Source organism: Hipposideros armiger, unplaced genomic scaffold (assembly GCF_001890085.2).
Source record: "Hipposideros armiger isolate ML-2016 unplaced genomic scaffold, ASM189008v1 scaffold_105, whole genome shotgun sequence".
Lineage (NCBI taxonomy): Eukaryota > Metazoa > Chordata > Mammalia > Chiroptera > Hipposideridae > Hipposideros > Hipposideros armiger.
Genome location: NW_017731455.1, coordinates 2,902,675 through 2,928,790, shown reverse-complemented (window position 1 = coordinate 2,928,790; position 26,116 = coordinate 2,902,675). Strand labels below are relative to the sequence as shown.

The 26,116-nt window shown below is 44.0% G+C and overlaps 1 protein-coding gene across 42 annotated transcripts in view; it reads right to left on the bottom strand.

The window, feature by feature from the left end:
- TCF7L2 (transcription factor 7 like 2) overlaps nt 1-26,116 on the bottom strand; it is a 215,443-nt gene that overhangs the window by 124,244 nt on the left and 65,083 nt on the right. For all 42 annotated transcript variants that reach the window (XM_019646606.1, XM_019646628.1, XM_019646624.1 and 39 more), the window contains one exon: nt 15,674-15,775. In XM_019646606.1, coding sequence (XP_019502151.1) covers nt 15,674-15,775 — 102 coding nt within the window. The remainder of the gene's footprint in view (nt 1-15,673; nt 15,776-26,116) is intronic.

Sequence of the window (26,116 nt, the reverse complement as noted above, 5' to 3'; positions counted from 1 at the left end):
AATTGTTAATACATTTTAGGTCCACATATATATGTAGAAAAGTGTGAAAACCTAGACTGGGGAGACACCAAATTTTAACAGTTCCATCTGAAGAGACAACAGTAGATTAAGGAGGGGAACAGATTCGGTGCTCTCTGAAACACAAGGGAGAAAATTAATCATTGTTATTTTAGGTGGAGGTACCTGAGTGTGTCTGTTGTGTTATTCTTTGTACCTTATACTACACTTCTTGTTTTGCAACTTTTCAACCATCTTGGGAAACTCCATTAAAAAAACAAATTTCTACAACAGAGAAATTAGAGAGTGAATGTGCCTGGCCCTAAAGGGTTGGTGATCTGAGACAAATACTCATAAAAGCCTTCCATTCATTGTAGCGTATCAAAAAGATTTGTAATTTTCCCTCAAGTCTGCAGGCACACACCCACACTGTGTGAAGGGAGGTACAATCTGAGCTGAAGGGGAGACTCACCTTGATGCAAATCTCCTTTTGTTGATTCCTTTCTTTTGCCATGAGTTCATACCTTTTCCTCCCAGGAACCCACAAAGCCTTATTTCCTCACCAGGAACTAACAGCATCACAGAGTCAGGACAAGCCTCCCAGTGAAGCCTGACCAGCACCAGCCTGGTTTATGTCGGGAAAGCTGCCACACCCTAGCCGCGGCCCTAATACAACACCGATGGGTGAGAGTCCCGTGCTGGCCTTACTCCCTGCATTCAGTTCCAGCTTGCCACTTACCACCTGGATTACCCTGCCCATACCAGTCCCCCTAAGCCTCAGTTTCCTCATCTGTAAAGTGGGCTAGTAACAACAGCTAACTCATCAAGGTTTGTGAGGCTGAAATGTGACAACCATGCAAATTCCTTATAACAGTAAATTAGTAAAACAGTCAAGTTACTGGGAACTAGTAAGTGAAGTGCTCGGTAAACCTCTCGCATGATCACGGCTTTGAGCACATGTCTCCCTTTCTCGATGCATCCATTTCCTAGCTATCACAATGAGGGCTTTATACCAAGAGAATTCCAGAGTTCCCTTTCAAGGTGCCAACTCCAGGATTAAGTCTGAGATTAGGAGAAACATCAGGAATAGGAGAGCTAGTGCAAGAGAACAAGGCTGGTCTATGGTTTGCAATCCTGTTGGAATGGAGGGCTCCAGGACGGTGCCTGAGACAGCAAGTCCCCCAAACCCCTTCTCTTGGCTTCCGTTCTGACCTCTGGTATCACACCCCTACGCCTAACAGGATCCCAAGAATCCCCACCCTTGGCTGCATATCCAGCTGCTTCCACATTGCCAGCTGAAACCCTGGGGAGGAAATGCACATAGGCATCCAGACACCGGAACACTTGGCCAAACCCAACCCTGCTGGGCTCCGTATGCGGCACTGGCCACCCCTGGAACCCCTTGCCAATGGCCCACCCGCCCTCTCCTTGACAAATGCTCTTTGCCCACTCACTTATTCCACACAGATGTCCAAACACGCACTACCTCACCATATGTCTTGACTGCCTCTCAACGGGTTCTATTTTTCAAATCATGTTCTAAAACTTAACCATGAGATTGTTGGCATGAGTTGTGCTTGTGTCTCACGTCAGGCCAGGACTCACCGTTCAGAAAATAAATCAGGACAAGAGTCATCACAGGTACACACTGAAAACAAACTGGATAACTAAGGAGTTGGCTCATTAAAAAAAAAAAAAAAAACCTAAATGTTCCAAATTAAATGTTTAGCCAGCATTAAAGTCATCACCCTCTTTAGACACATCTGATTTTTTTTTATCGTGCAACTTTTAATTGTAGAGTGGGAAAAAGGAAAGGCGACGATCACTCCAGAAACAGGACTGTGTGTGTACACTGCCAACATTCGCAGGTCCGATGCACACAACACGGGGGCTGAATCTGCACGTCACACGTGGTTCATGTCACATCCTGCCGATCATGAAGAGCAAGGAGACATCCCAGCTGCGGGTGTCTAAGTGGAATCAATCAAGACAGCTAAGTCACAGCCCAGCTCCTAAGCCTAGGTTCACTTTCTTGGGCACGTTCTCTGGGCACAATGGTTCTGATGAAAATTGTTCCCCTTTCACACATCACTTCATTTAGAACAGGTTTTTAAATGGTGCATCAGTAAAAATGTTGTTTACCGTGACATCTTAATGGACATTTGACTGAGCTGTGATACATCCAGTGGAGTGGGGGTGGGGGGGTCTCTTGTCTCAATTTCTGACATTTTCCCAAAAAGTAGAATGCTTAAGGCAGAAATGACAGCGGTGACACGACTGTTAAAATGTAGTGACAGAGATCTTAACCGAGACAGGAACCGGGAGGGCCTGTAGGAGAGCTCTCACACCTGCGTCATCACAAGAACCCTACAGGGAAGAACTCTATGGTTACAGCAGAGCTCTATGGTTATAACGGCTCCTCCCTTTAACTTCCTCTTCCCCTCTATTAAGTCCTTCCTCCATTTTTGTCCAGGCAGAAACCTCCACGAGGCTCACCACAGCTGCACCATTTGGAATTTTTATCCTTTCTTTTTTCCGAATAAATCTGTTTTTAGTGATGGAATACCTGGTTGGCTTTTGTTTTATGATCAACACCTCTATTTGTTCCTTTCTCTATCCTTCTTCACCCTTGGCTGATATTAATCCATCAATGCATTCTTTCCCTTGGAGCCCTGACATATAGGCCTCAGAATCTCTTAACACAATGCTCCAAGCAGACACTACCCCAGCCTACAGTCTAGGTACAAACACTGCACTCTGTTCAAAGTCCTTGGGATAACAGTTTTAGTCTTTTGGAGCTGCAGGGTCTTTCCATGGTTTATAAGTATTTTAAAGGAAAGGGGATAGAAACGTCATCATACAGTATAGTTGTAATAATCAATAAATCATACAGAAATAAATGCCTGTATGCTTATTTTGCCACAATTGCCCATGATAAGAAAGTAGTGCCCCTAAAATAATGTGTTAATAAGCAGAGAAGACCACTGAGGTCACAGTGGCACCTACTTATTTATATGGGTTATCACATTTTTCAACAAGGCAGTACTTAATATCATTAATTAACTAGTTGTTTCTTAACAGTCCTAAGGAACAGGAATAAGAGAGCTTAAGGGCAAAGATGAGTGCATTGAATCCCAGCCAAAACTCTGAGAAACTAAAAATATGGAAACAGGAATTTCATGAAAATACCTAAAGTTCATTTTCAAAATTCCCTATGACCAGAGGAGGAAACCATGGAAACTGCTTGTTTTTCACACAAACCTCCCTCTAGAAATTGTAGGAGAAAATTGTGCACAGTATGTCTCCCTCTAAAAGGAACTCTCAGATTAGTACAAATCAACCCATTCGTAAAAAAGGCAAGTGTGTTCTGCTCACTTTGGTCTCTACTGACATAGTAGTAGAGGAATCAGTTCATGCTCCAGCATTCTTAATTCAAAAGAATTTTAAAAACAAAGGAACAACTTTTTTTAATATAAGCCTAAGGCCTGGAAAACAGTACCAGCTAGGCTTTCTTTGGTTTAAGTGACAGAAAACCACCTCAGACTCTAATAATAGTTGGCTTCCTAACTGGGCAGTCCAGGGTTGGAGCCAGCCACACGGAATTAAATGGTATCATCCCTCTTCCCACATATATCTTAATCTGCAAACGAGCGCTCTCCATTCTGTGCTGCACGCACGTGCGTGCTAATGTGTGCATGAGGGCAGTTACAAAGAGCCATCGATTTAGACTCTTTCTGCCGAGTGAAGACTCGTTAAGTATCTTCGCTTACATCACATGCCTGCCCCTTGCCCAATCACGTCTCCCAGGACCAGGAGAATAGGGCAAAGGTAGTTCCCCATACTTAGGGGGTGGAGAGGATGCTGGTAGCAGAAAAAAAAATGGTTAGAGATAAAATGTCATCTTCAGAACCATGCTCCATCTTTAATGTCTGGTTTCTCATACTGGAAGGTTGGCACATGGGTGCTATTCTCAATACCTGAAAACTTGATAAATTAAAAAGAAAGCATAATAAAGATACCAATCAAGAGCTTTGTGAAAGTGGGAAGGGAAGGGGCCAGAGGAACAACAGAGGAAAGGTGTTTGGCTATATTCTAAAAATGGAAATGGTTTCTACCAAACTTACTAACTCAATTTTTGGCAATGTCTTGCCTTGGTCACTGCAATTTTGGATTTCAGACAGTCCTTCATTTATGGGCTTTGGCGGAAGGGGGCTGCTACCTTTTTCCAAAAAACTATTTTTTCCTGAGTTTCAACTGAATCACCCCAAAGATTTACCCAGGAGCCCTTCTGCCCAGCCCTACTCCCCTTCTGTACTGAGATACTTTTATTAGATTTTATGTTCTATCTCCACCCATTGAGGTTGGCTTCTTTCTTGAGTCTGAAAGGGCTGGGGTGGGGAGGCACTTCCCTTAGAATCTTACATGTGTCCCTGAGTCAGGCCCAAATTCGGGAGCATTGAAAAGGGGAAGAGAATCGTAAGTGTGGGTCCAAAGACAGGTCTCAATAATAGGGCCCCTGCACCCGCCGTGGTCTCAGAGGGTCATGGGACAGTCCAGTCCCTAAGCCTTGTGGTGTGGGATTTTCTGCCTTCCTTCTTCACCCTAGCACCTGAGCAATGTAGACAACATCCTTGTGAGAGCAGCACAGAGCTTGTGCCCTTGGAGCAGGAAGAACAAGAGGCCTTTGCCCCACTCCACTTGGACACTTGGTGAGCCCATCTCACTCGAGCCTGTTAAACAGCCTGGGTGATGCACTTAATCACTGCCCAAATCCACCCGCTATGCAGACTCTGGCTGGAAAACAGATTGCATCACACTGTTCAGAGTTCTTCACAAGCTTCTCATTGCAAGCAAGCTACGGCTGGACAGATTGCATGCTTTCGGGGAAGGGCAGGGCTCGGATTTGATAGTCAGGCAGCACCTGGGTCCCACTGGGGGTATGAGCAAGACATCAGCCATATCTTGCTGCACTAGCAAAGGGTTGATGAACGGGTTCACTCCGCCTATGTGCTCTCCTGTTGCTCCCTGGCCCTTTCTCCTCCAGCCAACCCAAAAAGTGTGTGGCCACTGTCTGGGCCAAGTTTCCCTGTATGCTCTTTGTTCTGAGCCCTTGAATCTCCAAGTCCCACCTTTCAATCGGGTGACAGGGCCAAGTGTCTGTTCATAGCTGCTCTGGGTCTCTTTCAGAGGACAAAATCTATCCTCCAGACTCTCAGAAGGATGTGATAGGATCTAAGGATTTAAAAGGCCATCTCACACGTAGGAATAAACCATAGGGACCAAGGTTGTAAGATGGGAAGTTTCAAGGGTGGGAGGTGGGGAGATCAATGTAGACACTCAGGCAACACCCAAGTGTGAGGTGATGGTAGACTGGACTCCAGCGGTAACGACGAAGGTGGTAAAAAGTGACCGGAATTCAAATACTTGGAAGGCAGAACTGATACGATATGCGAATGGATTATGCGCCCATGTGATAGGCTGATAATTCAATGTGGGGTATGAAAGAAAAAGAAGAATCGAAGACGAACCCCAAGGTTTGGGGTCTGTGCTGCTGGTCAGTTGTTCACCTTTACCGCAATGCTGAACATTGGGACTAACAGCTTGGTGACGGGAAAGGAGTGGAAATAAACAACTTGAATCTGAACACGCTATGCTAACTTTCCCATGTCTATTTGGTATCCAAATGGAAGTTGAATCTGGCACTCAGGGGAAAACGGGCCTGAAGCAAGGGCTTGAATAATTGTTTGAATATGCCACTCCTCCCCGTGGAATCCTGGACAACTCAGGTAGCTCACCGGATTTTCACATCCTTATGTGCAAAATAGACGTAACAGTGAGCTCTCCCAGCCAGACCCCTCTGGCTTTCTCCCTCCTTAGTTCTCAGTATACGCCAAGGGAGAATGCTGAACCCAGGTGTTTTCTCCCTCACCATTAATTTATTAAAAGGGGGTGAACATCTAACCTGCAAGCTATTAATAAGCCAACCAGGAAATCACTTCATATACCTTATAGCACTGTTACTGAAATAGACCCATTTCCCATAATAAATAATCAAGCACTGGGTTGCCCCCTTGGCCACCCTCTTAAAAAGGTTCAGTCACCCCATCCCAGGAGCCCTAAACAGATGGTTTAAACGAAGATTGAGAAGCGATAGAAACCTTACAAGCCTGGCCTTCTAGGGCGTTTGTGTTAACCACGTTCCACATAAATACGCTACTGTGGCGGTTCGACACGCTGCTCTGCGAGGTGGAATGTATAAGGGTGGATTATCAAGTTACTGGCAAACCCTGCACCATGTCACAACCCAAAATTATGTTTCTCCAAAGCATGCTACCACATCACGTAGAAAGTCGACACGTGGGCTAGCTCTCGGGCTCACCAGGATGATTCTGAGCACTCTAAGGTAACGATGAAGTCACACTCATTCCAGGCTAATCAACTCCAGACCCTCGCCAGAAACTGGTTTTCTGCTTCATTTACAAAGCACCACAGTAGGCGAGAAGAAAGCCACATGCAAAGAAATAAACCATGGGGGCCCCCTTGGCTTCAAGACACTTACAGTCTGGTTGGAGAGACAAGCCCCATACAGAGAGCTAATCAGCAAAACAAGAAACGACAGGGCAGGATGGGTGCCAAGTGAACACTTTTGTTTTATTTACTGGAAAAATAAACATAGACCAAACCATGAGTCGAGCTCTAAGTAGATCCATGTTAATTTAAAACAAGCTCCCACACTTGGTAAACAGAGCAGGTGCTGCAACTAAAACAATTTTCCCAAGTGTGTTCCCACCTTGACCCTGAAGAGCCTGGGGAGAGTTCTGCAGCCCAGCAAGCTTTAGGAACCCTTCCTTACAAAGGATCAAAGTACCCAGAGGAATCAAGACCCTGCCCTGAAGAAAATGAGTGACTGCATGACCCAGTGTTTCCCTCAACCTACTTTAGGAGGGACCCTGTTTTTCCAGGAACCTACGAACACTCAGTGAGACAAATGTCAGGAAACGCTAGCCCAGAGCTGCCCATTGGCTGCTAGTTATAAAAATGGAGACCTTTCAGGAAAATAACTTGTAGCGATAGAGGAAGAAATTTTCTTTTTAATTTGCCCTCCTTTGTTTTTCTTCCTAGGAATCTATTCTAAGAAGATAATAAGCAGGGAAAGGGGCAGGAAGACAAAGATTTACACAAAAAGATGTTCATCACAGAATTATTTAAAATAAAAACAAAAGGAGATACTCTAAAGGTCCAAGAATATGGCATTAATTAAGCAAATTGGGGTATAATCATATTATGGGCTATTACATGGTCAAAAATCCTTAAGAATTTTAATGACATGGGGAGGAAGTGCTTACTCGCTACGTCATTTTCATTTTAAATAAATAGAAGTCTGGAAATAGAGCACTACTGTGAGCTCAAATATGTTAAAAAACAAATATAAATATTAACACACTAGAAAAAGAAGGAAATATACCAAATTATTCATAATGTAATCTCTGAGTGGTGAAGTTATGGGCTAGTTTCCAAACTGTCTACAATGAACAGAAATTTTATGAATGAGGAAAATTACTTCTAAAAATTAATTTCACTTACTTTAGAGGTAGGAGTTTCGTTTGAAAATTAGCAGCTCCCATCCTCAGTTTCAGATCAGTCACTGAAGATGTGAATTACAATTGGGGATAATTTTTGACAAGAGGATTTGACAGCAAAACACAAATCAAGGAGGCAGTGTTTCAGAGAGGGATTTCAGTGCTAATATAAAGGAAAAGATTTCTTAAGAGCCCATATTATACCAAAAGGAAATCGAAAACATCAGGATTTGAGAAATGCCCCATCTCTATATTTAAGAACGGTCTAGCAGGGACCACAGAAGACTTCTGAACAGTGAATGATTAAACAAGGAACGGCAGTGGGTAACATGACATGTGATTTTGAGGTTGTGAAACCTTCTGTGATTCTAATCTGAAGGGCATAGAACCGAGCTTACACAATCCTTCTTGGCAGAAATATTTTACATCGCCATGGTGGTCAGCTGCCACTCCATGAACCCCAAACCTCAAGAGCTTCAGAATTCCTCACCACAGAGTATTTTCTGGAAGGAGAGAAGGAAGCGTGGACTTTTTACCCACAGGCTGTTATGGCCCGATGCACATATTGGGGCTTTACTCCACTCTCTCCCTTCAAAGCACTCCTGATCCTAGTCACTACTCCCCCCGCCAAAAAAAGATAGCCTGGTTCCCAGGATTAGACACGCATAGCGCACATGCAAAAATAACATTTTTGCAGTGCTCACAGGTGCTTTATATCCTTAGACAAAATATACACCCTTACCATGGTTCTGTCTGTGAAATGGGAAAGTTCTGACTCACCCACGGCTAGGAGCGCCATGCCAAGTAGCCTAGAAAGTCTGGCTGAGTCATCGCTAAATGAAAAGGAACAAAAAACAAAAACAAGAGGAAAGTGTGTATGTCGTGGAGCCAGCGCCCAGGGAAAAGCGTTTAGGCAGCCAGCACAGGTTCACACGGTCACGGCCCCCGAAGCTCACCTGCCCCATTACAGAGCGCCCCTCCTCCCCACCATGTACCAGGGAGTCCTCTGCAGTGGCCACACCCAGAAACCAAATCCTGAGCCAGCCTCACGCCCCACTCTCCAGGGAAGCCAGCAGTCCCGAGCCATGTGCATCCTGTCCGTATATATGACTCCTTCCCAGGCACCCTCACACGCCACTCTGCACCCACTGACTTGTCTCCCTCTCAGCCCTTGTTGGGGCCAAGAAGCTGGCACACTCTGGGGCCAAGCTGCCTTCCGTCACATCCCGAGTCCCACGAGTGGGCAAATACTTAACCTCCCGGTACGGGGACAGAGTTCTTCCTCTGTAAAGTGAGGATAATAAGGCATGTAAAACCCCTAGAACAAAGCCTGGCACGCAGAAGTGCTACAGGCTTATCTGCTCTTAGGGTTATTAGCAGGCATCACTGACTCCACTGTCTCTTAGCATCTAGAATACTTTTTCCCCACCTAGGAAAGAATCACTAAACACAGAGGGTGCCAAAACAATGTATACACCTTTTAAGAAGGGAAAAAACTGTACTGAAATTATAATACTTAATATATACCGATGAATACAAGTCATGTGTATACATTTTTGTGGCGCCCCCGGTATTCGCGAGATCAATGAATGTTAAGTCAGTGGTTCAAACAATGGTAAACATAGACCAAGAGAAAGACCTATTAAAACTACTTATCTAGGGCCGACCGAGTGACTCAGTTGGTTAAGAGTGCGAGCTCTGAGCAACAGGGTTGCCGGTTCGATTCCCGGCCTGAGCTGAGCTGTGGCTGAGCTAGCAACAGGTAGCAGGATGGCTCAGCTAAAAAAAAAAGAAACTACTATCTAAATTTGGGGGAAAGAAAGGAAGGATTCTCTACCCTTCCCTAAATATATTCTAAATAAATGGAAATTTAATAGATAATCAACATTATTCTTAAGGAACCAATTAAAAGTCTGGATTGCTCCCATTTCCTATTGCTATATTGCTTTGGGGGCTCATCACACCTAGTATCTTAATCTCGCTAAAAAGAGAGCTCTTAAACTGAACAGACATTTTTCCAAAGAAGGTACATGAAATGTATCAACGGGGATATTAAAAGGTGCTCAACATCACTAATCATCAGGGAAATGCAAATCAAAACTGCAATGAATTAATATCTCACACCGATTAGAATGGTTATCACCAAAAGACAAGAGATAATGAGTGTTAGCAAGAATGTGGAGAAAAGGGAACCCTGTGCATGTTGCTGAGACTTTAAATTGGTGCAGCCACTATGGAAAACAGTATGGAAGTTCCACCAAATATTAAAAATAGAACTACCACATAATCCAGCAATTTCTCTTCTGGGTATATAGCCAAAGGAAATGAAAACAGGATCTCACAGAGATCCTGAACTCCATGTTCATCGCAGTATTATTCACAACAGCCAAGATATGAAAACAACCTAAGTGTCTATCGACAGATAAATGGATAAAGAAAATGTGGTGTGTACTGATACACTATGGACTATTATTCAGCCATAAGAAAGAAGTCCTGCCATTTGAGACATGGATGAATCTACGGATAGATCTTGAAGGCATTATGCTAAGTGAAATAAGTGAGAAAGAGAAAGACAAATACTGTGTGATATTACATATATGTGGAATCTAAAAAAGGTGAACTCACAGAAACAGGGAGTGGAATGGTGGTTACCAACGGCAGGGAGTTAGGGAAATAGGGAGATGGTGGTTAAAGGGTATAAACTTCAAGTTATAAAATGAATAAGTTCTAGGGATCTAATGTACAGCATGGTGATTACAATTAACAATACTGTATTATATACTTGAAAGTTGTTAAGAAAGTAGATCTTAAATGTTCTCACCACCAAAAAGAAATGGTAACTATGTATCCTGATGGGGGCATTAACTAATAGTAGCAGTAATCACTTTACAATACCTGAGTGCATAAAATCAACAGATTGTATACCTTAAACTTATACAATGTTACATGTCACTTTATATATCAATAAAGCTGGAATGAATAAAAGTTAAAAATAAAATAAAGACAACTCTTCCACCCAACGCCTGCTCCCCTCCAATGTTCCTGGTTCAGTGAATCACATTCTCCATCAAGCTACCTTGGAGTCCCCCCTTCTCCCTCAACGCCAACATCTAATCTGTCAGCAAGTTCTGTTTCTGTCCCCTCCAAACCTGTCCACTGTCACCATCCCCACTGCCAGCATCTTAACACAAGCCAAACCGCTCAGTGATTTTTCACAATGGTCAGGATAAAACGCCAAATCCTCCCCAGAGCCTCCTCAGGCCACTCTCCCTGTACCCTCAAGACCTGCTGCTTCTCACACGGTCAAGGTCCCGCCCCTCCTTAGGACCTCTGTACATGTTTTTCCTTCTACCTGGAATGTTCTGAAACTTCCCACCCCTTCTCCCATACTTTCATCTGGCCAATTCCAATGGAGCCTTCAAGTCTCATTGTAAAGGCTAGGTCCCCAGGAGGCTGTTCCAGCCTGTAAGCCTCACCAGTTTCTCAGTCGAAATCCCATCTCCCTGGTCATAGCCTCACAGGCCTGGCACTCTCATGGCCCCTGACACAATGCCTCCCCCACAGGTAGAGACTGTGATGGTTTTTCTGGGCCTCAGCGAGCAACAGGGCTTCCTGGCACACACCAACTGCCAATAAGCATCTGGCAGAACAGGGCAGAATGCAACCCAAGTCAAGTAACCCATCAAAACATCCGTGTGCATTTAATAACCAAGGGGGTACCCTCAAAGCAGGTTTTTTGTTATTAGTTATAAGTAGGTTCCCCGCCGGCCCGCATCCCTGAACTCTTCAGAAACAAAAAGCGAAAGTTTCGCTCGCCATGCCCTCTGAGTAGACTTGAAAATGCTCAATGCAGACAGCAGAGACCCGTCTGTAGTTCAGCCCATCACTCTGTATTTCATAGGAGTTTTCTGTTCTCTTTCAGCATGTAACCAACAACAACGAAACAAAATGTACACCACACAGTCTAGAGGGCTTTGCTCCTCGGGATTCAGACGGCTTTCTTATTCCACACCTCGATGCTCATTACACAACAAAACACACAGGACCAAGAACCACTAGCAATGTACCCCAAGGAAGAATTCCACATCCACTTCAAAAGGAAACCCCCAAGGTAAAATGGTAGGAACTTGTGAAGCCTTTTGCCGTTTTGTAAGATACATACTATACCAAAATACCCCCATTTTGGGTACAGAATCTTTTTTTGCTGGGTACAAAGGAAGTTAAATGAAAGTCTTTGTACAGCAAAGACACCGGGGGTGGTGTCCAGGGGGCAGCTCTGAACCCCTGTGCTCGCCGGCCACAGTAGGTGGCTCGGCCAAGACTTAAGCACCTCCACTTAGCACAACCAGCTGCTTGGCACTCATTTTGGAAGAGGTAAAAAAAAGAACAAAGAATTAAAAATATAAATTTTAAAACACTGCAGGGAAAGAAATCTGAGCTCCTTATATGAATTAGAAAACGGAACTGTGGAGGTTAGGGAGGGGAGAAGAATCTGGAACTTTTGTGGCTCGTGTCTTTGAGATTTTAGGAAGTAGATGGATTTCTGGGGATGTAGAGAGGGAATTAGGGGGAAAGGGAAGGTGAAGAAGAGGGAGGAAGAGACAGATTTGTTGCGTAAATTCCTATTTTTTGGCCAGCCCCAACCAAAAAAAAAAAAAAAAAAAGAAACCAAAAATTCAAGACATCATTGGGGAATAATTTCCTCTTTCTTTAAAACACAGATCAGGAGCTGGTGGATTATAATAAATGAGATGCTGTTATCAGCTACAGGAATTAAAATCTGTGGGGCTTCCTAATTTAAATATTACTTGATCAATTCAAATCCACTTGTTAAGAACATTTATTCTACACATCAATTTTTTTATATAATGTGGTAACCCACAGGCCACATGAAAAAAATCCAATCAGATGAAAACACGCAGACAAAACACTTTCAATTCCCATGTGAGAATTCGGGCCCCAAATGCAGACTGGGGAAAAGTTATTTTCTTAGCAACCTGTGATAGTTACAGTCTCTCATGATTACTAACACTGAACACTTCTCTATTTTCAAAAGAAAACATTAGAAATAACTATGAAACAGCTTGGCCCAGAAATCACAATAAATCCAAATTTCGTAGAAATTAGGAAGCAATCCTTAGACCATGATTTCGAAACATGTCTGACGAAACACTGTGATGTGACAACGCTTTTCTTTAAAAGAATAAAAAATAAAATGCGAAGAAGAGCCAGGAGTCTGGAGAAAAGTTAGCCATTCTTCAGTGGATCTGAACATGAACCGGGCGCCCCGGCCACCGCTGAGCCCGATGATACACGAGCCATGATGCAGCATGACTGCCCCCTTCATAGATACAGACACACTGTACCTGCTGCACCAGTTCTGGTCGACACACTGTCCTGTGTCCAGTGAAATGGTCATCATAAATTTATAGTCACGAAGTGTATGACTCCTCAATCGCAAAAACTGCGCGTGGTCAACAATCTCCAGCCTTTCTTCTACCTTCGTCTCCCATCTCCCTCTACGAAAAACGCCCCACCCACCATGCAGCACCCAACATCTGCCCCTCCTCAGCCCATGGTGTCAGCTGAAGACGGCAGAAATGCAATTACCGGGTGACTCATATAACCAAAGACACCAGTCAGCTGCCACAAGCATTAAGTATTTCACAACTTTGGTTTCCTTTTGTCCAAGTTATGGCTGTTCTCCTCTCTCCAGCACTCAGAGCCCACCCTCCACCACCAACCCATAACCTCTATGCAGCGGCCCTTCCCCAGGTCCCCCGGAACAGAGCAGAAAGAACAGATCGTATTACAGCTGTGGCTCCTTTGGACCGGGGTCCCCATTCTAAAGGGTGGTGTGTGCTTGGAGTGGTTGCTATGGTAAACATGCCTTCTAATGAACAGCAGAGGATAAAGGAACCTAAGTCCCCTCACTACATCCCTCTCCAAAATTCACACTGGCTCTGGAAAAAAAGTGTTTTACCAACTGCTTAGACTGTTAATTCTACAAATGAAAATAAGGCGCTTAAAGCCTAAGTTGTGGCAACTGTTATGGGATTTGGGGGGCTCGGGGTTAGAGAGAAGGGGGACAATCATCTACGTCTCTACCAGTGAACAAATCCTCCCTCTTGCATGGGGTGCGCTCACCACTGAGGGCCCCCGGAACCTCCGTGACAAACTCAGGAGGGGCTGTGTCCACTCTGAACCACTTCTAAGAACTCTATCTTCTCTCCACACTCAAAGAGAGAAAAAGCTTCCAAGACATCTGAAAGGTAACATCCTTTTTCTGCACATAAAAAAATGGGGGTGAGTCCTACCAAGCATTGACAAAAGCAGAGACATAAATTTCAAAGCCTAGATCCACACTGGGAAGTTCAGGGAGACAGGAGAAGGGAAATGGGCAAGCTTCCTGGTTTTGCCCTTGAGGACTCTGTAACCATCACGCTGTTTTAAAAATCTTGGGATGCTATTAATAGACGTTTTTACATGACATTCACTTTTCTAGGAGAAAGCTGCATCAGAACCCCCAAGCCAACAACTTCTTTACACCTGAGACACTGTCCCTGATGATGGCCTGATTTTATAGTAAAGCAAAACAGAACCAGCCACAGAAAGTTACTTTCTCTCCCTTAGGAGAGAACATTCCACAAGGCCCTGGAAAGGGAGCCTTGGAAAGAGAACTGGGTCCAGTCCTGGCTCTGGCCACTAACACAGTGTGTGACATTGGGCAATTCAGTGAAGGCATCTCTGGGCCTGTTTCCTTTTCTGAGAGCAGGTTGAGCCTAGCTGATCTAAGGTCACTTCCAGCCCTGAAATCTTGGCATTGTAAGAGCAGGTGTAATGATGAGTATCCCTTTTATTGTGGGGTGGGAGAGAGGAGGAAGCTTCTGGAAAACGTCAACCTTCTTTCCACATGCCTCCCTTGTAACAAAAATTTGTAAGACGTTTTCACAAACAATGGCTCAAGATGTGGCTTTGCGGAAGTAAATTATTTTGTGATATATATAAACATACTTACATAGATATTTAATATTCCTATAACAGAGGCATAATTCATTAAATAATATATATTCAATTATATAGCAGGCTACAAAATCAGCAGGCAGTTAGCCTGAATTCTGACACAATGCATCTTGATATTTTCCTACTTAAGAAAATTATTTTGCCATTTTTTAGAAATTACAAGTAACACAGAGGCAAAATATATTAGTGGGTAACATTTTGTGATACTTAAATTAAAAATACATGAATTGTTTCATGCTTTTGCATAATGCTACCTGTCATGGATTTGTTATAAAAAAATGCCTCCCATTAATTATTTCAAAAGTCTGACTCATGATATAAATATATAGAAGAGACTATTATAATAAGGCTGAGCTATCTTCTCAAGAGGTTAATTTATAAATTCTACTTTCAGAGCCTACAAAATCCTTAGAAAAGGGCATTAAAAATATATGTAGACACACACGTTATGCTGTAGTCTCTTAGTACTACAAACAAATGGTTCCTATATTAAACCCCCACATTTTCAAGGCCATGGATGTACAGATTAAATTTAATTTAAGCCTTTCTAAGTTCATTCCTTGGATCAATCAGTCAGCGCAGAAGAAATTTTTCTGATGTTAGTGTCAAATGTTCCAACAATTAAGATAAATAGGGGGAAAGGGAAGCAGGTTGGATAGTCTCAAACCCAGGGCTTCCCTTCTGAGTTTTCTAATTCCTTCCGCTGCAACTCACCTCCCCTAAATGACTTTTTCAGTAAAAACTTGGGGTTTTGTATTTTTTAAATTGCTTTGATACCATGTCATCTTCCCCACATTATAGAGGTTGTGCCCTATTAACTCGAGCCCACAAAGCTAGATTCGAACCCAATACTAGGAGGAAAGGGTGGTGGGAAATTTTCCGGGTAGGCCATAATTGCTAAGGTCCAATAGGAGAAAACAAGTACCTTCTAAATATAAACCATATCCAAGAATATACCCAACAAGATACTTTTAAAGAAAGAAAAACTGATAAACAAAGCCTGTTGTCAACAAAAGAACGCTTTCTTCATCTCTCCCAATAAAGGAAGCAATTGCCTTTGTACGATCACTTACCACAATGTGTGCTGGTGATGGAGAGCGGGCATCCTTGAGGGCTTGTCTGCTCTGGAGGGTCCCCGCCTGGACATCAAGCAGTGGCCATTTCATCTGCAGATACTGGAGGGAGCAAACAAAACGAACATGGAAAATGAATTCAGAAAAGAAACGCAAAACTATTCTTGGGATACATGATACACGGATCAGAAACGGAAAAACTTAAAAGCATGCAAATAACAGCAAGAACGGAAAAATCATGCAACACCAATAGGTTTTTCCTTAAGAGTTCTTGTTCAACAGGTACACGTACACAACATCAATATTATTGGCAACTACACGTGGTTTCAGATAAAATGACTGCATTAATGAGCTCCTTTAGAGGGGAGCACTGAGGAGCCGGGAGACAGAAGAAAGAACACAGCTCTTCCGAAAGCCAGCAGTCTCAAGCCGGGTCCTAGCAGATGCTGGATCTGCTCTTTCGGGAACCTTCGTTTCTAAAAGGCCATCATCCTTCACTTTAAAGAAAGCTGGGTAAACATATGCAACTGTCCTTTATTAGAAGTTACTCAAGTAAGGTGAGGGGGAGTTCTTCACCCAACCCAAAAGCTTATAAAACCAAAACATTGCTTGGTAAAAGATGCACAATCAGGGTGCCATGAAATGTATACACTTATCTCAAAAGGCCGGAGAAATTCTTAAATACGTACAGGTTTACCACAGAGAGAAAAAGAGAGATATTAAAAGCCAATTATGTGTGTGTCCCCGCCCTTCTCTGAGGCAGAAAATGAAGATATGGCACCCCGGAGAAGGGAGGTACTTCTGTCAAAAGTGGTATGGTGGCTTTCAGGACCATCAACTGACCCAACTCTCCATCATCATGCAGATAAGGGAAACTGAGGTAAGGTGGCTTGTCTGGTCCCAGAGATATGTAGCACAAGAATAATCAACTTCCAGGTATCTGACTTCTGTTGGCGACATTGCACCGTTTCACTCAGGAAAACTTCAGACAAGCAAACAAAACTCAGGCACAATGCTAAGATTTTAATAAGGACATCAACACTGGCCTTTGTACCTCTGAAGGTCAATTGATGAATGCATCAGTTAATGCTTGGAGAGTACATAAGGAACTATCTTGCTCTTTTCAGAGACCCAAAGCAAAATAAATGGCTGGCTTTAATATTAATCCTACAGAAAATTTTACTCAGTGAACACCAATGAAAGCTTGCTTTATGCACAGCCTTCTCGAGAAGCATTATGGGGAGACAAAAAGGTCTACCCTCAGGGAGCTTAAAGCACATGTGAGGAAGCCAACTCCTACACAGATTGTGTCAAGATAGGACGGGGTGAAGCTGTGGCAGAGACTCAGGGAATCGTGCCCAGGAAATGCCAAGAGAGAAGGCGGGATTTCTGAGAAAAGTGACTGGGGGAAAGCTGCACCAGTCTTAAGTCACAAAGATTTCAACAGAAAGAAAAAGGACAGCAAAGGGCAGTCCTGAAAAAGGAAGGGTTTGCTCAAATCTCATGTGACAGAGAAGGGCCAAAGCCATCCACAGGCTGTTCCATGGGTTCCTCAAAGATACAGCTGTCCGGCGAATTAAAACCAAACTCAGTCACTCATGAAGCTGGAAGATCCTAACCCACGAGCTACCTGCCAAGATACACAGTCATTTTCCCAACCTAGATCTATACAAGGTTAGAGCGACTTCTACCACTTCAGAGCTTTTACCTAGAAGCATGCCATGATGAGGAAACCTGGTTCCCAGTTCCGGTAACTTGCCGCAAGACCTTGCATCAAATCCCTTTGCTTCTACAGACCTTCAGTTTTTCATCTGTAATCTGAGGGGCTTGTCTCTGGTGGGAGTGGGTGAGGGGCTGGCCAAGCACTGAAGGATTTCTAGGATTCTGAGCCCCAGACAGGAACTATCAGCAGACACTCCGCTAGTCACCTTCACACCATTTCCAAATACCTTGTTCGGGAGCAGTATCAACCCAAATCAAAAGCCCGTGAGGTAAATGTTTCCATGGTCACCCCCAGCCCCATAACCCAAGCCAGAGAGCTATGGGAATCGACGCTGCCCTGTCTTGTCCAGACTTCTTCCCATTCTCACTTGCCACATAAATATATGGGCTTCGCTGGTCAAAACCACTCAACAGAGTCATTTCCTTGAGGCCAACCAAAATGAACACCCACCAACACTCACCTCTCCATCTCAGAAAAACCTAGGAAGAGTCCAGCACCACACACCTATGCCTCATGCTGGCCTCAGTGGGGAAGGTGAGACTAATGGGCAAGTTCTCATCTTTAGCCATCGGCAAAACTGTCTTGATTGCGCGCAAGTGCCAGCTCCAGAGAATTCGGAAATTTAGGCTTTCTTTTAGGTGACAGACCTGCCCTGAGGAACCCACCAAGGAATTATCATACCCATAATGCAATATTAATGTGGAGACTTATAATTCTTCCTTTACATAAAAGCTTCATTGTGTGCCATATCCAATCTCCGTGGGCTACCTGCACCCCGTATTTTTATGAGCCTACATTTCAGCGCTTCAAGCCTACAATACACATAATTTTCAATTATGTTAGGGCAGCCCAGGATCACTGCCTATATAACATTACTGGTTGGAGGAAATGAGACTCGGCCCCACTGCCCAGAGAGAGCTAACCAAATCCAGATGGTGGAGGAAGACGGCCCCCGTCCCAAGGACTTGCCCAGACTCCACAGTGACAGCCCCACCCTCTCCATCCCAATGCAACTTGATCCCACACATCGGCTGGGTCTCCGCAAATCAATGCCCGTCCCTTGGATCTTAACTGGCATTCAGGCTGACAAGGTTCCTTTTGGGAAAGTAAGTATTATGTCAGGATTTTTTAAAGGAAGTTATTAACCTCCTCCAAAAGTGATGGATTTCCCAGGTCTCTTCATCTTCTACAATTGGTCCTTATTAATAGAGAAAATAAATAAATAAAGGGAAGAAAAAGGAAATTAGGTACTATTATAGCCTAGAGGAAAATCTTTTCCTTCCTGGAGACGTTAAGCAGCAGGAAATTCTATTCTGTTGGGTCCAAACGGAAGACCTGAAGAAAGAAGCATCGCAGGTTTATGAACCCGTTGGAAAGCCACGCCACATTTTCCCAATAGTTCAGCTTCGGTTTTATATCCTTTTTGGGGAAGAGGAAAAAAAAGTTCCCACCATGCCACTATAAAAACAACACTGGGCTCCAGCTCTCTTCCTTTTAGGCTGCTCAACATGGAAATTATGAATTGCCTACAAAAACATTAAACTTTTCAACAAACTGCAATCAAATGGGGCTGTGGGAATTCCTGCATTGAAAACTGTTGAAATGGAGTCTGCTCGACTTTCATTTTGTTAAAAAAAAAAAAAAAAAGGCCATCTCCGCTTAAGTGTTTCATCCTTTGTTTAATAATAATGTTCTGCTCACGGCCCATTAGGTTTTTTCCCCAAAATCATATTTTACGATATGTCTCAGGGAGCTTAAGTTAAGCTCTGGACCTGTGGACAAAGTCTCAAAATATATACAATACCATTGGCCTGAAAGGAATCAAGGCAATTTAAAAGCCTGTTAAATTGTCAGCAAAAAGAAAAAGGTACACATCTCGAATTTCTCCTCTTCCAATCCCCCAATAAAAAAAGGAGAGGGTTCTCCCAAACCACAAGGCCCCTCCAGGAGCTAGGGACAAGTGGGCCTGATAGAACCCGCGCCCACAAAGGCACCCCCATCCTTGTGAACCCAGCTTGGGTAGCAAGGATGGCATGAAAGGCTACTCAGAGAACCTGCCACCTGAGGGTTGCTGAGGTCTTGGTACAAACTTAGTTTCTAAACAAACAGGACAGTGATGATGAGAGAGACAAAGCCTGCCAGGAAACACCGCATCCTTGATAAAACACCAAAGCCGCTTCCTGGCACGACTTCCTCTCATTCCCTTCCATTCCACAGACGGACGGACAAGCGGAGTCCATCCCTTTGTTTGTTCAGGGCAGGGTTGGCAAACGTTTTCTGTGAAGGGCCAGATAATAACCATCTTCGGCTTTGTGACCCCTACCATGCCTGTCCTGACTATACAACTCGGCCAAAACATGTATGTGTATCTGTATTACATCATGGCTGTGTTCCAATAAAACGACTTACAGACACTGAAATTTGGATTTCGTATGATTTTCCTGTGTCAGGAAATAGTCTTCTCTTGATTTTTTTCCAACCATTTAAAAATAATAAAAATCATTCTTTGCTCACAGGTCATACAAAAACAGGTGGCCAGCCAGCTTTGGCCCGTGGGCCGCAGTTTGCCATCCCTGGTTTAGGGAACGAATGCGTAAAAGCTGGAAGAACAGGTCAGAAAGGTTCACGCCTTCACCAGGCCTTAAAGTCCAGACAGCCAAACACAATCACATAGGAAAGCATGTACGGTGGCCCCAAAATGTTTTGGACTGAATCATCATTGGCAGGCTCCAGTTTTGGGGGCAAAGTCTGGGAAAGAATCTGAGCTCTCTGGCCGTGACGCCCAGTCACAAGGTCTAACCACTCGACCACAGTCTCATGCAATGATTACCCTTCCTTTCCAAAATGGAAGTTTGAAAATCCCTGAGCAATTCTGATGGGAAAAGGTTCATGTGTTTAAAAGTTATCACTCACTTCCCAAGAGACACTTGGCAACGTGTCACGTGTCATCAAATCGCCATCACCACAAAAAGAGGACCAGGCAGAAATTTCTCGGGTCATGGGTGATGTACCCCATCTGCCTCGGAATTGACTTTCTAGGTTCAGAATCTCCTCTCTCAAGAGCTTTCCAACGTTACAAGTTTCACACATCACAAAACTAGAATAAAACCCACGTGCCAACTCTGTCTGTCACCAACAGGTGGTATTAGCCACAGGCTCAGGCAGAATCCAAAGTTCGAGGCGGGAACAGAAGTACCGTGGAGCCTGAAGAGACGACACTTACTCAGTGGAGATGAAACTGGTCTCTTTTGGGAAACTAGCTCCTAAAGAAAACCGATCACCCAGAAAAGGGCTGATTATATATATATATATATATATATATATATATATATATATATATATATATATATATATATATTTTTTTTTTTTAATTTTTTTTTTAAAGATCTTATTGTGGAATTGGGGAGGGGGAACAGCGTTCGGGAATCGGGGAAGGGGAACAAACAAGTTGCTGACCTTTTGTTCTTCAGTCTAGTTGTGGAGGACGTCACTTCACTGGCCCATGTTGGTATTATCATTGCACTCTTCCCGGGTGAGGCAGATTGGTCGCCGGCCTCTCGACGGCCACTTACGGTGGCTGCCGGCTGCTCACGCTGGCTGCCAGCCACTCACAGTAGCTTATGGCAGCCCATTGCAGCTTCACTGCAGCCTACGCCGTTACCAGCGAATCATAACAGCCCAGTTCCAGGTCAAGCTGTTGTTCACCATCTTAGCTGTAGAGGGCGCAGCATCACTGGCCCTCATGTGAGATCCGAACCAGGGCCTTGCTGCTCAGAGCTGGCGTCCCAAGCCAACTCTTAACCAACACGCCACTCAGCCAGCCCCTGATTTTATGATTTTTTAAGGTTTTGCTCCCCTCCCCTGCCTGGTAGATAGGCATCCTTTACCAAAGTACAAAATCAACACCAACAAAAACAGCTTTTTCGATCCCAGCTATTTCTCAGTAGGGGTGCTTTTCCCTGGAAAAATTCATCTTACAAGAATTCAAATTAATTGGAAACCATCCTCACGATAGATTGACTGCTAAGATTTCCTAACTCGCAGTGCCAGAAAGTTGTGCATGCTGTGTTTCTTATAAAATGGAAAGTCACTACACTGCCTAAACATCCCAAACTGAGAGCCATGGCCTTTGAAGTCCAAAGTTATTTATCTTTCCTCTCCTGCAAGGTGACTTGCTCCTACCCTCCCTGTGCAGCCTTAGGGTGGCCCTCGCCAACGCTACTACAAAATGTGAACGGGAAGGAGTGAAAGACCATGATTATGAGGTTCACACCACCGAGTTTCACAAAAGGTCACCAGAGCCACTCAACATAAGTGGAAGAAAAAAAAATCTTAGCAAGACAAATAGGAAGCACAAGTGTCAAGGCCAACAGCACACACACAACTCTTCAGGAGGAGTTCATCCTGTGCAGCCCATTTCTAATACACATCCACACACACAGGCCTGCGGAAGAACAGGCCTGGTCAGCTCTTTCTGAGCCTAATTCATTTCTCAGAAATGGAAGATGGAAAATTCAGGCCATCTTCTATAAATAAGTAATGTTGCCCCGGGGGTCAGGGAATCCCAATTTATCCCAATGGTTAAAATAGAACAAGTTGTGATTAATTTAATACTTGGTCCTACTCTCTGAATCATACAGATACCAACAGGTTCCCAAAAGTTAGCACTGATCACATAGGCTTAAGAGTAAAACTACATGAAACTATTTCAGAGGTTTTCAGAACCCTGCAGGATCCTTAGGGCCACTACTACAAAATGTTTGACCAATTTTCCTGCAGATGCAGAAGCTATAGGAGATTAGGCCGCTTTGTCCTAGGTTAAAACATACTCCAGGAATTGCTTCTTTTGAAAATTCCACAGAGAGCCTAAGACAGAGGCTCTATTTAAAGAGGCTTTATTTGCCTATAAAGCATGACTGCATAGAGAAAGAAAATTCAGGCACATATGATTTCTGCCGGTTGGGAGTATTTACTATAGTTACCAAGGAAAAGAAAACCAAAGACCTCAGAAGAACTGGGTACACTCTGAACTTGGAGAAGGAAGAAAGCCACAGAAAAAATTCAGTAAGATGTTAGGACTGACTTTTTCTTTTTTAATGAAACCAAACATAGCAAGAACTTGGAAACGTTTCCCTTCAAGTTACCAACTATCCCATTTTTCAACATAAAAGGAAAAGGGGGGAAAAGGGGGAACAGGATAGTAAGGCACCTGTGTAAAACAACACTTTAACAGTTTTCCCCTATCTCTATGGGTTGGTCATTATGCAATTTTTAAATGAAATCCTTACAGTTAACCTTTTTCTTACTAATCATAACAATCTAAAGAGTCCTAATAGGATCACTTCACTTTCAGAGTGTATGTTGGAATTCGGAACCACATTCACAATAACCCTATGAAGGAAATGGGCAGAAAGTTACAAATGAACATTTTCCCAAGGAGGAATCTTAGGTCAGGAGAAAAAGACCCAGCTTGCCTGAGGTCACTGGGTCAGCTGGCATCGAGGGCACAGGGCTCCAGACTCCCAGGTGTTTCTGCTACATCCGGATGCACCTTAGAACTTCCTCTACCTTTCCTGATTTTCTTGTCAACTGCTGGGCACCCCTGCCTGTACCCCAGCCAGGGATCAGTGCCTCAAGGGCATGGCTAAGGGGACGTCTCAGTGTCCCCAAAGGAATAAATCATGCTTCTCCAACATCTAGCATCTCTCTTTTCCCCGCTAGTCGCTGGGCAAACCATTCAATTATTTTCCTCCAAGGCTACCAGAACATTATTTCTATCAGAGCTACAAAGCAAAACAAGCAAATAATAAACAAACAAAAATCCAATAGCCGGAGAACTTGGGATTCACTGTTCTCTCTGCCTGGCCAATCATTCAATACCCCTGTCACCGAGGTATCTGGCATTTGCCAGGTCAGTGGTTTTGCAGGGAGGTGGGTAGCATCACAGCTCATGGAAGCTGGATAGAGTTTCATCAGGCCCTTCCTCTCACACCCAGATGGCCCCGGTCGCCTGGGGCCCAAGGCCTTCCTTCCACCTTCCCCAAAAAGTCATCTTAAAATTATGACTGTGAGCTCCTGGGAAGTGCACAAGGGGAAGGGGTCAGAGGCCTACTTTCTAGGCCCAGCCCTGCCACCCTGGGCAGCCGCTTCAATCCTGCACTGGGCACCCTCTTCCCCACTCTGAGCCTAAGTGTCTAGTAGGAAATTAGGGAACATGATCTCAAAAAATCCCTTCGGACTCTAACACATGAATTCCTGCAGCTTTTACAAAGCATATGCTCTGTGCCCAGTGCGGGCTAGATATTCTGAGACCTAGAAACGTCATCTAAGACCACTGAACCGTAAGCTAATGAATGGTACAGAGACTAACACAAGGAAGATTTAGTTCATGGTAGTGACGTGGTCCTGGTTCCCAACCTCGCCGGTTTAGAGAGACTTTTCTCCTGACCCACTCGGACCTGCTAAATCAGACTGTCTGGAGGGGGCCTGTGGGCCTGTGCTTTTGTCTCCTCTTGCCTGGTGATTCTGATGATTGTCATCAGCATAAGTTGTCAGCGCGGGGGCAGTGCCAGTAACGAGCATGCTGTATATTTGCAGATCCCATATTACTTTCTCAAAGGCTCCTTTAATCCTCTAAATTATCATCACATCTTTTTTTAGGTGGTCACAGCAGACAATCTCCAAACCCCATTATAAAAGGGAAAAAAGTGAGGCAAAGAGAAGTGAAGTGACTTAGTCATGTAGTTTACTAGGAATTCTGAACCAGAGTGCAGACCCTTGGGATTTTGAGGTCAAAACTCTTCGAGACTCCCAAAACAGACCGAGAAGAATAGGTAATGGATGCTCTCCAGGGCAGAAAGATGCATGGGGCAAAAAGAAATGGTGCGGCCCCCATCCTCCACGGGGGATCAGCCTCAGAGACAGATCTCGCTCTGTGACCAAAAGCAGCCCAGGACGAGCCACCTCGAAGTCTTCAGGCAGCCTTAAGGCTGAGTTCCTCTGCAAAGGGCTGTGGATTCCAAGAAAATGTCAGCCCTGCCATAAGCCCCCAAGTCTCTGAGCTACAGGTCAGAAGACATGAAGCCACTGGAAGAACCTGAGAGGAGGACCCCTCTTGCTCACCCCGTCTTCAGCCTCCAGCCCCCCAGATAGTGACTAACAAATGATGCATTGCTTGCATGCCGCTACGTTAAGAGACAGACCAGAGACAACCTATCTTGTGGTCACCACATTTTTTATTACTGCTGCTTATAAAAAGGCCAACTACAGCCTGGTTAATTGAAATGTTTTAGTTACCGCCTGCTTCTCTATAAACATGCTGAGGTGGATATAGGCTCCTGCAGACCAGGAAAATGACACGGAGCAGCTTGGGAACCAAACGTGAGCATCACTGGGAGCTCAGTGAATATGGCGCATATTGGGATAAGAGTGCACCAATCCCGGCTGATGAATGCAGGCATAAAATGTGGTAAACCCACACAATGGAATATTATTTGGCAATAAAAATAGGGATGACCCTTGAAAACACTATGCTAACTTAAAGAAGGCAGACAAAAGAGGTCACATATTGTACGATTCCTTCTATATGAAATAGCCAGAATAGGTAAATCTATAGAGACAGAGAGTACATTAGTACAGTCAGGCACCGGAGGGAAAAAGGGGGTGGAACGTGACTGCTAGTGGGCAGTTTCTTTTGGGGTAATGAAATGTTGTGGAAATAGTGTGGTATTTGCACAACCTTGTACATATACTAAAATCCACTGAATTGTATACTTTAAATGGGTGGGAAAGAGGTACACACAGTCACGGATACATACAGCATGCCATAATGCATAAAGAATGAACTGAAAAACAGGTGAACCAATCCTTTAAAAAAAAAATTATATCCTCCAAAATTTCTTGGGAGACAAGCAATTACAAACGCAATTTTGGTTGATGTTGGATCTTGGGGAGAGACCATTTTAATGGCAGGGGAATGCTAAGACTTCATGAATGATGGGAAGAGAACAGTCTACCCTGGATTAAAATGCTGATGAAGAGAGAGGAGAGGGGAACGTAAGTGTGTGATAACTGTGTCAAGGTTTATAGCTAAAAACAGAGTGGGACCACTGAGTCAACAGCACCATACAGTTCAGAAGCCTGACTCCTACAGTCCATTGTCCGCTGTCCTGTGGCCTCAGGCAGGTCACGTTTCCGTACTTCAGTTTCTTTGTCTAAAAAACGGGCATGGAAATAACCTACGTATCCTACGATGGATGACCGAATAAAGAAGGTGGGGTACATACAGACAACGGACTACTACTCCACCATAAGAAAGGATGAAATACTGCCATTTGCGACAACATGGATAAATCTTGAGAGTATCATGCTAAGTGAAATAAGTCATCCGGAAAAGGACAAGAACCATGTGATTTCACTCTTACGTGGGATGTAAAACAGAAAGCAACAAACAAATGAACAAACTCATAGACCCAGACCGTAGAAGGATGGTTACCAGAGAGGAAGGGGGTTGGGGGAGGACGAAGAGGGCAACGGGGGATCAAATTTATGGTGACAGAGGGAGACCAGACTCTGGGTGGTGAGCACACAATGTGATATGCAGTTGATGTATCATCTATAATTAGAATTGCACAGTTGAAACGTATAATGTTATTAACCAATGTCACCCCAATAAACTTAATAAATGAAAACTACATATGTTACTACATAAAAGCGGGGGG